Source organism: Humulus lupulus, chromosome 8, assembly GCF_963169125.1.
Source record: "Humulus lupulus chromosome 8, drHumLupu1.1, whole genome shotgun sequence".
Lineage (NCBI taxonomy): Eukaryota > Viridiplantae > Streptophyta > Magnoliopsida > Rosales > Cannabaceae > Humulus > Humulus lupulus.
Genome location: NC_084800.1, coordinates 102,888,261 through 102,901,890, shown reverse-complemented (window position 1 = coordinate 102,901,890; position 13,630 = coordinate 102,888,261). Strand labels below are relative to the sequence as shown.

The 13,630-nt window shown below is 35.5% G+C and overlaps 1 protein-coding gene across 1 annotated transcript; it reads left to right on the top strand.

Annotated features, from left to right (window-relative positions):
* Positions 1 to 437: 437 nt before the first annotated feature.
* Positions 438 to 12,392, top strand: LOC133798253 (clathrin heavy chain 1). The gene is made up of 30 exons (XM_062236489.1): positions 438 to 791; positions 1,228 to 1,432; positions 2,444 to 2,532; positions 2,653 to 2,731; positions 2,845 to 2,972; positions 3,298 to 3,396; positions 3,498 to 3,606; positions 3,754 to 3,833; positions 3,914 to 4,141; positions 4,229 to 4,294; positions 4,593 to 4,709; positions 5,181 to 5,378; positions 5,520 to 5,636; positions 5,749 to 5,808; positions 6,098 to 6,184; positions 6,898 to 6,981; positions 7,067 to 7,201; positions 7,293 to 7,355; positions 7,432 to 7,536; positions 7,629 to 7,741; positions 7,846 to 8,098; positions 8,186 to 8,322; positions 8,404 to 8,682; positions 8,775 to 9,777; positions 10,042 to 10,527; positions 10,654 to 10,824; positions 10,901 to 11,086; positions 11,215 to 11,337; positions 11,601 to 11,711; positions 11,814 to 12,392. The coding sequence occupies exons 1-30, from the start codon at positions 747 to 749 to the stop codon at positions 11,973 to 11,975; spliced, it is 5,118 nt and encodes a 1,705-aa protein (XP_062092473.1). The 5' UTR covers positions 438 to 746; the 3' UTR covers positions 11,976 to 12,392.
* The last annotated feature ends 1,238 nt before the right edge of the window (positions 12,393 to 13,630 follow it).

The window sequence follows — 13,630 nt, the reverse complement described above, 5'->3', positions numbered from 1 at the left end:
TATTTCTATTTTTGTGTTTAAAAAATTCAAATTTATCAAACACAATCATAGTTACTAGCTTTTGATTTTTAATAAATAAACTTTAGCTATGATCTAAAGATTGCTCAAATAATTTTGTAAAATAGTTTAATGAATAAGGATTGGTCATTAATTAAAAAAAAATGATTGGTCATTGGTTAAAAAAAATACAAGGATTGGTCATTAATTTCTACTCTGTAGGTGTAACTCACTGTGCTTAAAAAACAAGCAAAATTTAAGAAAAAACAAAAAAAAATCTATAAGAAAATAAACTCTAACGAAAAGAGCCATAACTGCTTACCAGCTAAGAAAAACATTCCATTATCCGGGTCGGGCAAACCCAGATCCGCGTTACCCGGTGTCTATAAAACCCAACCCAAGTGCACCAAGTCACATTCTAACACGTATATTGCTCCGAGAGAGAGCAGGATTTTTCATTTTTAATATCTGCCTTTAAAGACGAGATCTCTCTGCTCCTCGTCGTTTCACTGAAATTCCATTTCATTTCCGATTATATATATCGGAACTTTTACTTCTCTCTCTAGATCTCTCACTCAGCTCTTGAAGAAGCTTCGGAGGTCTTGCTTCTTTACTTCAGATCTCGAAGCGATTCGAATCCCTCGCCCAGGGTTCGAAACGCTCTCCTCCTGCTACCCCTTTCTGGTTTCGACGTGTAAATTCGCGATTCGATCGCATCACTAGATCCAGAGCTCTCGATCTGAGCAACCATGGCGGCAGCTAACGCTCCGATCGCCATGAGGGAGGCCCTTACGGTCAGTTCTTTCACTCTCAGCTTATTTATCACCTTTATTTATTTATTTATTATTATTATTCTCATTTTGTTTGGTTCGATTAGCTTAAGCTCAATTTGGAATTACAGTCGTATTAACTGAGATATATTAATCTAAATTTACCGATTATCTACAATCAGATTCGATTCCTTTCTTTTTATCGTGTTATACCTTAGCTCGATTTCTCAATTGGAATGCTTTTCGAGTGCTAGATTATGTAAAAGTTCATTCAGATCTGATACTGTTTTATCTTAGGCGTTATGGTTAGATCTGTTATGTTAACATATGATTGTTACTTAATTTGCTTCATTCGAATGGAGCTTTTTTATGTGTAGCAGTGGTAAAATTGCAATTAGGTTTTAAGCTGAAATCAGAAATTTGAACGATCTTAATTTTTTGTGATCTGATGTGCTTGCAGCTTCCGAGCATTGGGATTAGTCCTCAATTCATCACTTTTACCCATGTCACTATGGAATCTGATAAGTACATATGCGTGAGGGAAACGTCCCCGCAGAATAGTGTTGTTATAATCGATATGAGTATGCCAAATCAACCTCTGAGGAGGCCTATTACTGCAGACTCTGCACTGATGAATCCGAATTCTAAAATTCTTGCATTAAAAGGTAGGTTATGACTTTCAGCTGCATTTCAAAAATGATATGAATCATATATGATTGCTATATTCTGGAATGTGTATTTGAAATTTTAGTTGGTCTATAAATGTCTTGTTACACTATTGCGGAATCTTTGAGATTTAATTTAATTTTTTTATTTTGTCGTTCTGTAATGCTTTATATGCATTTTTGCATTGTTCTGTTGCAGAATCTTTGAGATTTTGTCTAAACTTGTTGTGATGTGCATTATTAGTGTATCCCAGAGTTTACTTGTTACTTAATCAACTTTAAGCTCATTTTGTGTTCTCTGTATGTTCTTCACAGTCAATTCATTGTCTTTATACAGATGAAATGTTACTGTCTATGCCTCCTGACTTATTCTTTTCAAGTTGAATTTTTTAGTGTATGTGATGTTATCTTTACTTAGATGTGGCTGTATTTTTTTTAGTTAAACTAGGTGAAATTGCGTCTTGAGGATGGATTTTTCTCTGAATGCTTTAACCTACATATGTTAATCGTATGTAGTTTTATTTTCTTCAAATGACACGGCAAGTAAACTAAAGCAAATATTGGTATATGTAATTTGGTGAGAACTTACTTATGACTTATCCCTATGGTGTCGGAATCGTAATATATGACACAGCAAGTAAACTAAAGCAAACATTGGTAGACATAATCTAGTGAAAACTTACATGACTTATTCCTATGGTGTCAGACTCTTATCTTAATCTTTGTTCTTATAGTCAGGATCTTGATATTAAGTTGTAAAGGATAGTCTGGCAGTGTGGGGATTTTTATAGTATTATTTTATTTAGTTGTTCGATCTCACTAGAAATAGACGTGATAAATGATTTCTACTGTGATCTTCACCCGCATTTCTACACAAATTTAGAGTTTGACTCACTCATTGTCATTATACCTGATATAAATTTGATACTTACTTTAAATTTGGCTACCTGAGTTTTTGTTTGTTTTATTTCTTACTATTTTGGGCTACTGTTTTATCATACAATTTTATAGCTCTTGTCCCGGGGACCAGTCAAGATCACTTACAAATATTTAACATCGAGTTGAAAGCAAAATTGAAGTCACATGTAGTGCCTGAGCAGGTGAGAGATTTCTTTAATTTAGCATCTATACGAGACATTTTTATGTTGTGTATTAAATTTCATGATATTATTTTCTTTCGTTTTTATTTTGTTTCACATGGCCTCCATGCACTTGTGTAGGTTGTATTTTGGAAATGGATTACCCCAAAGTTGTTGGGTCTGGTTACACAGACCTCAGTATATCATTGGTCAATTGAAGGTTTGTCACTTTATTATTATTATTAAACTTCTCTTCTAGTCTGCTTTGTTTTACAATACAATTACTTTTGTTTTAAAAATTTGGCTGGTATGTGCACTATATCTTCCTTGTAGGTGAGACTGAACCTGTGAAGATGTTCGAAAGAACTGCTAATTTGGCAAACAATCAGATAATAAACTATCGGTGTGACCCTTCTGAAAAGTGGTTGGTTTTGATTGGAATTGCCCCTGGTGCTCCTGAGGTTTGTTCTTATATATTGTAACATCATTTAGTAGATTGATACTCATATGCAGATATGCTTTATGTATAGATTTTTCATAGGGGAATCCTCATTCAAGCTTGATGTTCTTGGTATTTATATGTTACATTTGTAGTGATGCAATCCATGTAGTTGGAATAGAAGGGACTGCTTCTCCTGTAACTAGTTAGTGCCAAAGAGCCTTAGCCAAATGGTCCTTTCGAATTTTCCTGTAACATGCTTTAATACCTTATTGGTTGCTTGGCAGACTCTGATCTTTAATTGTCCTATTTCTTGTAGTTGATTTATTTCTCTGATCTGTTTGCAGAGGCAAAATCTGGTCAAAGGGAATATGCAACTCTTTTCAGTGGAACAACAGAGAAGTCAAGCTCTGGAAGCTCATGCTGCTGCTTTTGCACAATTTAAAGTGCGTAAATTAACTTCTCCCTCTCTTTATCTCTCTTAATTCTCTTGTTTTTTATCGCACTTGGTATGCATATTTGTTGATTGATTGTCAAATTTATACAGGTTCCAGGGAATGAGAATCCTTCTACTCTCATTTCCTTTGCAACAAAGACTTTTAATGCTGGCCAAATTACATCAAAGTTGCATGTTATAGAGCTTGGTGCCCAACCAGGTTAGCTTAGTATTATTTAATTCACCCCCTTTATTAAAAAAGAGAAATATATTTGATAGGTCTAGAATCTTAATCAGAAATTTATTCCTATCTTTCTGTCTTGATGAATAATTTTTCTCTATTTTAACGTTGCAAACATATTGGCAGGAAAACCTTCTTTTACAAAGAAACAAGCAGATCTCTTCTTTCCTCCAGATTTTGCAGATGATTTCCCTGTTGCAATGCAGGTAGTGAGATTCTTATATTTGTGGTCTGCCCCAGAATTCAGCACCATGAATATTAATTGTTTTAATGCTCAATATTCCAGATATCACACAAGTATAGTTTGATCTACGTAATCACCAAGCTCGGGCTGCTATTCGTTTACGACTTGGAGACGGCTACTGCAGTTTACAGAAATAGAATCAGTCCAGATCCAATTTTCTTAACATCGGAGGCTTCGTCATTAGGGGGATTTTACGCAATTAACAGGCGGGGCCAAGTGTTATTGGCTACTGTTAATGAACAAACAATTGTGCCTTTCGTTAGTGGGCAGGCATGTATCACAAATTGGTTTATCCTTATGTGTAGTAGATTATGATAAATATTTGGAATTTAAATTTTACATCTTGACTTTTTGCAGTTGAACAATTTGGAGCTTGCTGTCAATCTGGCAAAAAGAGGAAATCTTCCCGGTGCTGAGAATCTGGTGTGTTCTTGTTTCTATTAAATCTTTAACTTGACTGATGATTACTGAGTGGGCTGTACAGAAAATATATCACAATAAATCAAGTCCATTTTTGAGAAATGAATCCATTCACACACTATTAAGTGAAAGATGCTAAACACAAACTAATCAAAATTATGCCACATCACTTAGGGCTGGATCTTACTCAGCCTGTTCATACATGACATGATCAAGTCTGATCATAGCCATAGGAACAAAGACAAATCATGATTAGTCTGCATATAGTCATCACAAATTAATATTCTGTGAATGATTTCAGGTTGTCCAGCGATTCCAAGAACTGTTTGCGCAAACGAAGTATAAAGAAGCTGCTGAACTTGCTGCTGAGTCTCCACAAGGAATTCTTCGTACTCCTGATACAGTTGCCAAATTTCAGGTTTTTCCACTTTGCTTTTGTTGTCATGTTGGTGTCAAGTTATCCTGTAACTTGTTACTATGTATATTTAAAGTAATTCTCAAATTTAGGTTGTGTAGACTGTAGAATAGACAAACTCTCTGTCAATGATACAGAACGTGGCATTCCATATTGTGGCAGTTTGTTAGTATGGGATGCCTGTCAAAATGGCTATTTCCCCTTGTTTAGAGGGTTGGGGGTCGGAGACCAATTTCAAATGGTTGTTTCTATAATTTTTTAAACAATTGGAAAGTTATGAACCTAATTGAGATAAAAGTACCAGTCAATTACTTGGAAAAAGACAGTATCAGGCAGCTCGAATAGAAGTGGAATTGGATATTATTGGCTTTAACAACAGATACAAGTTCACACATCCTTTTTATGGCGTACAGTACTTTTAAGTTATGCTAAACGTTTATGATTAGTAATTAATTCTTATTCTTATTGTTGCAGAGTGTTCCTGTACAAACTGGGCAAACACCACCCCTTTTGCAGTATTTTGGTACTCTCTTGACCCGAGGAAAGCTTAATGCTTTCGAGTCATTGGAACTATCACGTCTCGTTGTGAACCAGAACAAGAAGAATTTGTTGGAAAATTGGCTAGCAGAAGACAAATTAGAATGCAGTGAGGAGCTAGGAGATCTTGTGAAGGTTAGCATTATGGAATTAGTCAATTATACAGTCCTGTGCTTCTTTTATCTTGGCAATAATTTAGTTGTTTACTTCAAATAATGCCTGTCATGTTGTTTATGGTATGTCTGATGCTGATGCTCTTATCATGTTTCACTGTAGACCGTGGACAACGACCTTGCATTGAAAATATATATCAAAGCCAGAGCAACTCCAAAAGTTGTTGCAGCTTTTGCTGAGCGAAGAGAGTTTGATAAAATTCTAATTTATTCAAAGCAGGTAATGCATATGTTTTATGTGTTTGATGATTTAAAAAATATAATTGACCTAATAATTATAGTTGAAGGATACATAACTAGATCTGAGCTAATTTGTCGCTTTTCCTCTGCAGGTTGGGTACACACCAGACTATCTGTTTCTTTTGCAAACAATTCTTCGGACAGATCCTCAGGTAGGCATGAGCTATTGCAAGTATATTTTAGTCCTTGCAGCAGGGGTTAAAAGCATAATCAACCTATATTAAAAAGAAAGAAGCAAAAGCTCAACATGGAGTTAAAAGCAATCGTCTATGTAGACTTTTGCTTCTCGTCTTTGAGATTGTTCTCCATTCTCCTAACATTCCCAATTATAAAATTTATATTAGCTTTTTATTGGATAAGTTATTTCAATCTAGTGTATCTGATAAATATGTTTCTTTTACAGTGTTGATCTAATTAAGTTATAATTTCTTTGGGATCCAGGGTGCTGTTAATTTTGCATTGATGATGTCTCAAATGGAGGGAGGTTGCCCGGTTGATTACAACACCATAACAGATTTATTTCTTCAGGTTTGTTGGCATTCATTGTTGTCACCTTGTAATATATATATATATTTGGTTCCATGGACAATTTTTTCCTTTCCTTTTTGTGTCCATTTTGTATTATGTTCAGGGTGTATGGTGTTTATTTATTGAGTAATGATAGATGCACTCCCAATTTGCACTTAATTTACACACCATGATGTGTGTAAGTAATCTCAATCATAGATATTTTAAGAGGGGTCCACATAATATTTAATTATATGGTTGAGATTACTTCCACATTATATTGTGTAATTTGAATGTGCAAATTGGGAGTGCATCTATCATTAGAGTTAGTCGTATCTTCAATTAGATGCAATAGTATGCATTGCTTTCCAAATCTACTTTGTTATAGCATTGATACAAAATAGTCAGATTTACAATACCTCAAAAGAACCAAATATTAACTTATTGATATTAGAAAATACAGACATATTAGAACACTAAATATAATTATATGCTCAGACAGGTGTAACTATCTATCCCTAATCTGGATACCTAAAAGACTTTTGAAAGGCTTAAGATAAGGCATCAGGGAATGTTTAATTCTTATCTAAATTGGATTTTCATTTCTTTCTTCAGCATAGGATAATTTCAATTTTCATGGCTGTGTAACCAATCATGAGGTCTCATTATTGTGGGCACAACAACATTGTAAAGGAGATGAAATCTTACCTTTTGTTTTGTTCATTGTACACCAGAGGAATTTGATCCGTGAAGCTACAGCTTTTCTATTGGATGTATTGAAGACAAATCTACCAGAACATGGTTTCCTGCAAACTAAGGTTACTGTTGCTCTTTGAGGCCACAAATTTTCTTAAGTGTGTTGGTCTGTTTATTAAGCTCAATGACATTTTTTTTATTACACAGGTTCTTGAAATCAATTTGGTAACATTCCCAAATGTAGCTGATGCAATTTTAGCCAATGGAATGTTCAGCCACTATGACCGTCCTCGAATTGCCCAACTTTGTGAAAAGGGTGGTCTTTATGTTCGAGCTCTACAAGTAATATATCTTCTTATAAACCTTTCTATTTATGATCGTGATCTTGTGTAGTTAATTAAAATTGGCTTTTGTTTGAACGTTTGGCATGCAGCATTACACAGAGTTGCCAGATATTAAAAGAGTCATTGTGAATACACATGCAATTGAGCCACAGGTAATTATACTTCTATGCTCACTTCTCTTGCTACAGGAATTTTTAACTGTTTTTACTAACTAATTGGTTCTTACAGTCTCTTGTAGAATTTTTTGGTACTCTTTCTCGTGAATGGGCATTGGAGTGTATGAAGGACCTTTTGTTGGTCAATTTAAGAGGCAACCTTCAGATTATTGTGCAGGTATTTGATTGTGATTACTTTTGGTTTGGTGTCTTGCTATAACGGATTGATTTGTTGCATTAACTGAATTGTTTTTTTCCTTTGAATTGCAGGTTGCCAAGGAATATTGCGAGCAGTTGGGTGTTGATGCTTGTATTAAGCTTTTTGAGCAGTTCAAATCTTATGAAGGGCTGTACTTTTTCTTAGGGTCATATTTGAGCTCAAGGTAACATTTCTTTCAAGAGAGCTTATGTGTTTATTTTGGGATGTTATGTTTGCTATCTTTGGCTAAATGCAAGTTTTGTTTCCATCTTTCCTAAAATGGGACAGTGAGGATCCTGATATCCACTTCAAGTACATAGAAGCAGCTGCTAGAACTGGACAAATCAAAGAAGTTGAACGTGTTACAAGGGAGTCGAATTTCTATGACCCTGAGAAAACAAAGAATTTCTTAATGGAAGCCAAGCTCCCTGATGCACGCCCACTGATTAATGTTTGTGATCGTTTTGGATTTGTTCCTGATCTCACCCACTATTTGTACACAAGTAACATGCTTCGATATATTGAAGGATATGTTCAAAAGGTATTTTTCTGCTAAAGTATAACATTTCCAAATACCATAAATTAGATAAATGCATCAGTCATAAGATTTTTTTTGGCCTTTGCATAGGTGAACCCTGGAAATGCACCTTTAGTTGTGGGGCAATTGCTAGATGATGAGTGTCCAGAAGATTTTATCAAAGGTTTGATTCTTTCTGTCCGGTCATTGCTTCCAGTAGAGCCCCTTGTGGAGGAATGTGAGAAAAGGTATTTTTCCTGCCTCAACATTCTTGTTTTTTTCTTTGTTACTTTACAATAGTTTCTCATCGTTTTATTATCTTATGCTAGGAATCGACTTCGTTTGCTTACTCAATTCTTGGAGCATCTTGTGAGTGAGGGAAGCCAAGATGTGCATGTCCACAATGCTCTAGGTAAAATCATTATTGAAAGCAACAACAACCCAGAGCACTTCCTTACCACCAACCCATACTATGATTCTCGTGTTGTGGGTAAATATTGTGAGAAACGTGATCCTACCCTGGCTGTTGTTGCTTATCGGCGAGGACAGTGTGATGATGAGCTCATTAGTGTGACGAACAAAAATTCCTTGTTTAAATTGCAAGCAAGGTTTGTGATATTACTACATTCTCATTTCTCTTTGCAATCTTATACCACCACTTGGTCCTGTGAGATAATACTTTTTTGCTCCTTGCTTACAGATATGTGGTTGAAAGGATGGATGGTGATCTTTGGGAGAAAGTTCTTAACCCTGATAATGGCTACAGGAGACAACTTATTGATCAAGTTGTCTCTACAGCTTTGCCTGAAAGCAAGAGCCCAGAGCAGGTTTCTGCAGCTGTTAAGGCTTTCATGACTGCTGATCTACCTCATGAATTGATTGAGCTTCTCGAGAAGATTGTGCTTCAAAACTCTGCTTTTAGTGGCAACTTCAATCTTCAAAACTTACTTATTTTGACAGCCATTAAGGCAGATCCATCTAGGGTTATGGATTACATCAATAGACTGGATAATTTTGATGGACCTGCGGTGGGAGAAGTGGCTGTGGAAGCCCAACTTTATGAAGAAGCATTTGCAATTTTCAAGAAGTTTAATTTGAATGTTCAAGCTGTCAATGTCTTATTGGACAACATTCGAAGCATTGAACGGGCTGTTGAGTTTGCATTCCGAGTTGAAGAAGATGCTGTTTGGAGTCAGGTTGCAAAGGCTCAACTCAGGGAAGGACTAGTGAGCGATGCGATTGAGTCATTTATTCGTGCTGACGATGCGACTCAATTCCTGGATGTTATTCGTGCTGCTGAGGATGTAAATGTCTATGATGACATGGTGAGGTACCTTTTGATGGTGAGGCAAAAGGTGAAAGAGCCAAAGGTGGACGGCGAGCTTATATATGCTTACGCAAAGATTGACAGGCTGGCTGATATTGAAGAGTTCATTCTTATGCCAAATGTAGCTAATCTCCAGAGTGTTGGTGACCGCTTGTATGATGAAGCTCTATATGAGGCAGCAAAAATAATATATGCTTTTATATCTAACTGGGCTAAGTTAGCTGTCACACTGGTGAAGTTAAAACAGTTCCAAGGTGCTGTTGATGCTGCAAGGAAAGCCAACAGTGCTAAAACATGGAAGGAAGTCTGCTTTGCTTGTGTGGATGCAGAGGAGTTCCGATTAGCTCAAATTTGTGGGCTCAACATTATTATTCAGGTATATATTTATATATATAATTTTCTGTTGCCTTTATATGTAGTGATTAGTCAGTCTACTGACATTAACCTTTAGTTCTATGGCTGGATTTTTTTTGGAGATGCATGTTCTGCATGACATACCAAGGAGCCTCATGTTGAACTATTTCTGTTATAAAACCCTCACAAGCTTTTATGCTGTGATCAGCTTATCAAGTTATTGTGAAAATTTCATGCATTTGTTTGTACATTTCAATATTAAAAGTTTGTTTTTTGATTTCTGCAGGTTGATGACTTGGAGGAGGTGAGTGAATTTTACCAGAACAGAGGATGCTTCAATGAGCTGATATCTCTCATGGAGAGTGGCTTAGGATTAGAACGTGCACATATGGGCATCTTTACAGAGTTGGGGGTTCTGTATGCCAGATATCGACCAGAGAAGCTCATGGAGCATATCAAATTGTTCTCAACTCGGCTCAATATTCCCAAGCTAATACGAGCTTGTGATGAACAACAACATTGGAAAGAACTTACTTATTTGTATATCCAGTATGATGAGTTTGATAATGCTGCAACAACTATCATGAACCATTCTCCCGAAGCATGGGACCACATGCAGTTTAAAGATGTGGCAGTCAAAGTTGCTAATGTTGAGCTATATTACAAGGCTGTGCACTTCTACTTGCAAGAACATCCAGATCTTATTAATGATCTTCTCAATGTGCTTGCACTTCGAGTGGACCATACACGTGTTGTTGACATCATGCGAAAGGTAATTGATATTCTTCCATTTTTATTTTTTGGATTGTAGAATATGACCTCTTTCTATCACTCCTGTACTTCCTGCTGACTAATTCCTTGTTCCTTTCTTTGTCTTATTTTTTGTTACCAAAATTAGGCTGGTCATCTGCGCCTGGTGAAACCTTACATGGTTGCAGTTCAGAGCAACAACGTGTCAGCTGTAAATGAGGCTTTGAATGAAATATATGTTGAGGAAGAAGACTACGATAGATTGCGTGAATCAATTGATTTGCATGATAGCTTTGACCAAATTGGCCTGGCCCAGAAGGTTTGACACAGCAATTTACTTGATTCTCTGCTATAGAATTGAAATACATTAGGCTCATGGTATTGTTTATGTACAGATTGAGAAACATGAGCTTCTTGAAATGAGACGTGTTGCTGCCTATATATACAAAAAGGCTGGTCGATGGAAGCAGTCTATTGCATTGTCAAAGAAGGACAAACTTTACAAAGATGCCATGGAGACAGCCTCACAATCTGGTGACCGTGAACTTGCTGAGGAATTGCTTGTTTATTTCATTGAGCAGGTACTCAATTCAGTAGTATTTTTTTCCCAACCAGTATCTTCAATATAAGATATTGTTGAAGTTGAAATACTAAATACATTTGATTATTTTTTGGATTGAGAAACTCATTTATCTTGTTTGACATACAGGGCAAGAAGGAGTGCTTCGCGTCATGTCTCTTTGTTTGCTATGATTTGATTCGGGCAGATGTCATCCTTGAGCTTGCTTGGATGAACAATATGATTGACTTTGCTTTCCCTTACCTGTTGCAGGTAAATTGACTGAATTCATTATTTAATAATTTGTTTGTTTGTTTTGGGTTGGGGTGGTGTGGTGAGAAACTGGGATGATGATGACAAGTGTATTTTTGTTCTTGCTGTGGCTTCGATTTTGGTCAGTTTTTACATTTCTAATTTGAAGATATATTCTGTGAAAGTAATGATTTCTGGCCTTTGTTTTGTTCACCTTTTGTGGTTTTGGTGTTTCCATAGTTCAACTTGTGTAGTTACCTAAACTTTCTTTGTTTGCTTTGCAGTTTATCCGTGAATACACTGGCAAGGTTGATGAGCTTGTGAAGGACAAAATTGAAGCTCTTAGTGAAGTAAAGGCTAAAGAAAAGGAAGAGAAGGACGTTATTGCACAGCAGGTAATTTACTTGCAGAAAATATAGTAGTACTAATGTTATTAAAAATTGGTGCAATTTCTTCTTCTCAAGTTCTTTTGCCAATAATGTTATGTGCTGTTGCAGAACATGTATGCTCAGTTACTGCCTCTTGCTTTGCCTGCCCCACCGATGCCGGGAATGGGAGGACCAGGAATGGGAGGTTATGCACCACCTCCCCCTATGGGTGGAATGGGGATGCCTCCAATGCCACCCTATGGCATGCCACCCATGGGGAGCAGCTATTGAGATGGTGCAGGACTACGAGTTTTGAACTCCACTTCATAGTTGCATGTTCTAGTTGGTAGGGGGCAACCCAGGGAGATACTTTTGAATTAAATGTAATTTGATGGGGTCTTATTCACCCTTTTTCGCAGTATTTCTTTGTTTTCATGGGTTGAAAATTGTAGTCTAAAATAATTCTTTTTTGTTCGCCGTAGGGGGTGTGGATATGTTATTTGCTATTTGTAATATTCTTTTGGTAGGAGAGGCATTTTTTGGCTGCTGCTGTTGAGGGCTAGCTTTGAATTTTCTCCGCTGTACTCCTTTTTTTTCCAGACCTTTCTTGATTATAATTTGAAACACAACATATGCTGATATCACATTGTTGTGGTTTGTTTCATCATTTCGTATAATATATACGCTGCTTGATTGCTTCATTAGTCATTTATCTCGAGTGTTTTGTTTTGTAACTAATTTTACTTCACCAAAATTGTTTTTACTTGGGCTTGCATTTGCTTGAGCTAGCAAGCCCTACTGTTAATACACAGTTTATTTATATTTTGCTTAATTATGCCAGTTTATAATTATTGCAATATTATTTGTCTGGTCTATGATCAGTCTGAACAAAAACATTGGAATTATTTTTCCGAGATTGTTACAAATTGGGATCCTCTCACCTTTCTATTAGAAGTTTCTTTGCAATTCGAATTATGTCGTGTCTATTTGAACTAATTGTTTATGACAAAAGACGACGTTTAATGTAACATAATGTGAGGACATTTTAAATGTCGACCAAAATGATAGAAAAGTTAAGATGAATGTGATATCATTTATTTTTCTAGTAAATGATTGTGCATCTAAATTATGCATATAAACATTACACTAAGTAATATGGTAGTTTAGCCTAGCTAATCACATTTATCAAAATTTGAATTTTTAAAAGTAATATTTTGTCACTGTGTAATGTTTGAGTGTATATTTTGGGTGCACATATCATTACTGTTTTATTTTTTTACATTTAGTATGTCCATTTTCAATTTAGTTACAACATTACTTTATATACTAATGATTAGTGATGCACACGGGTGAATTGGTTCGGGAACTCATTTATTTAAAAAATAAAATTTTAAATAAAAATTAAAATATTCTACATCTATGATTTAAAATACTAAATATTATTCAAAAGAAAATTTAAAATCTTTAAAAATTACTAATATACTACAACAACACAAAGAAAGATATAAAGTACATAAAAAAAATATTATAAAAACGCCCCATTTAATATTCGAGGACGGAAAATTATCCGTCCCCACCTCATTCCCCATGAGAAAAATGTGCATCCCGACTAATATTTCAATTTTATAATTGATATATCCGTCATGTTGGTATTCAATTTTATACTTGATATATCTGTCATTTTGGTATACATACTAATTAGTCATTGACATGCTTTTGAAAAATGATATTGTAACGTCTCAAAAATGCTAATAAAGTTTAATGCTCTGATTAGGGTGCCAGGAGGACATAATTGGATATATGTGTGATTAATTGATTAAATGTGTGACTATGTAGCATGCATGATTTATATGATAATAGGAATATATTTATATGCATGTTTATGTGTATTAAATATGCATGTGAGCCCGTTCTTGTTTAAGGGCATATTTGAAATTTTGGCCCGT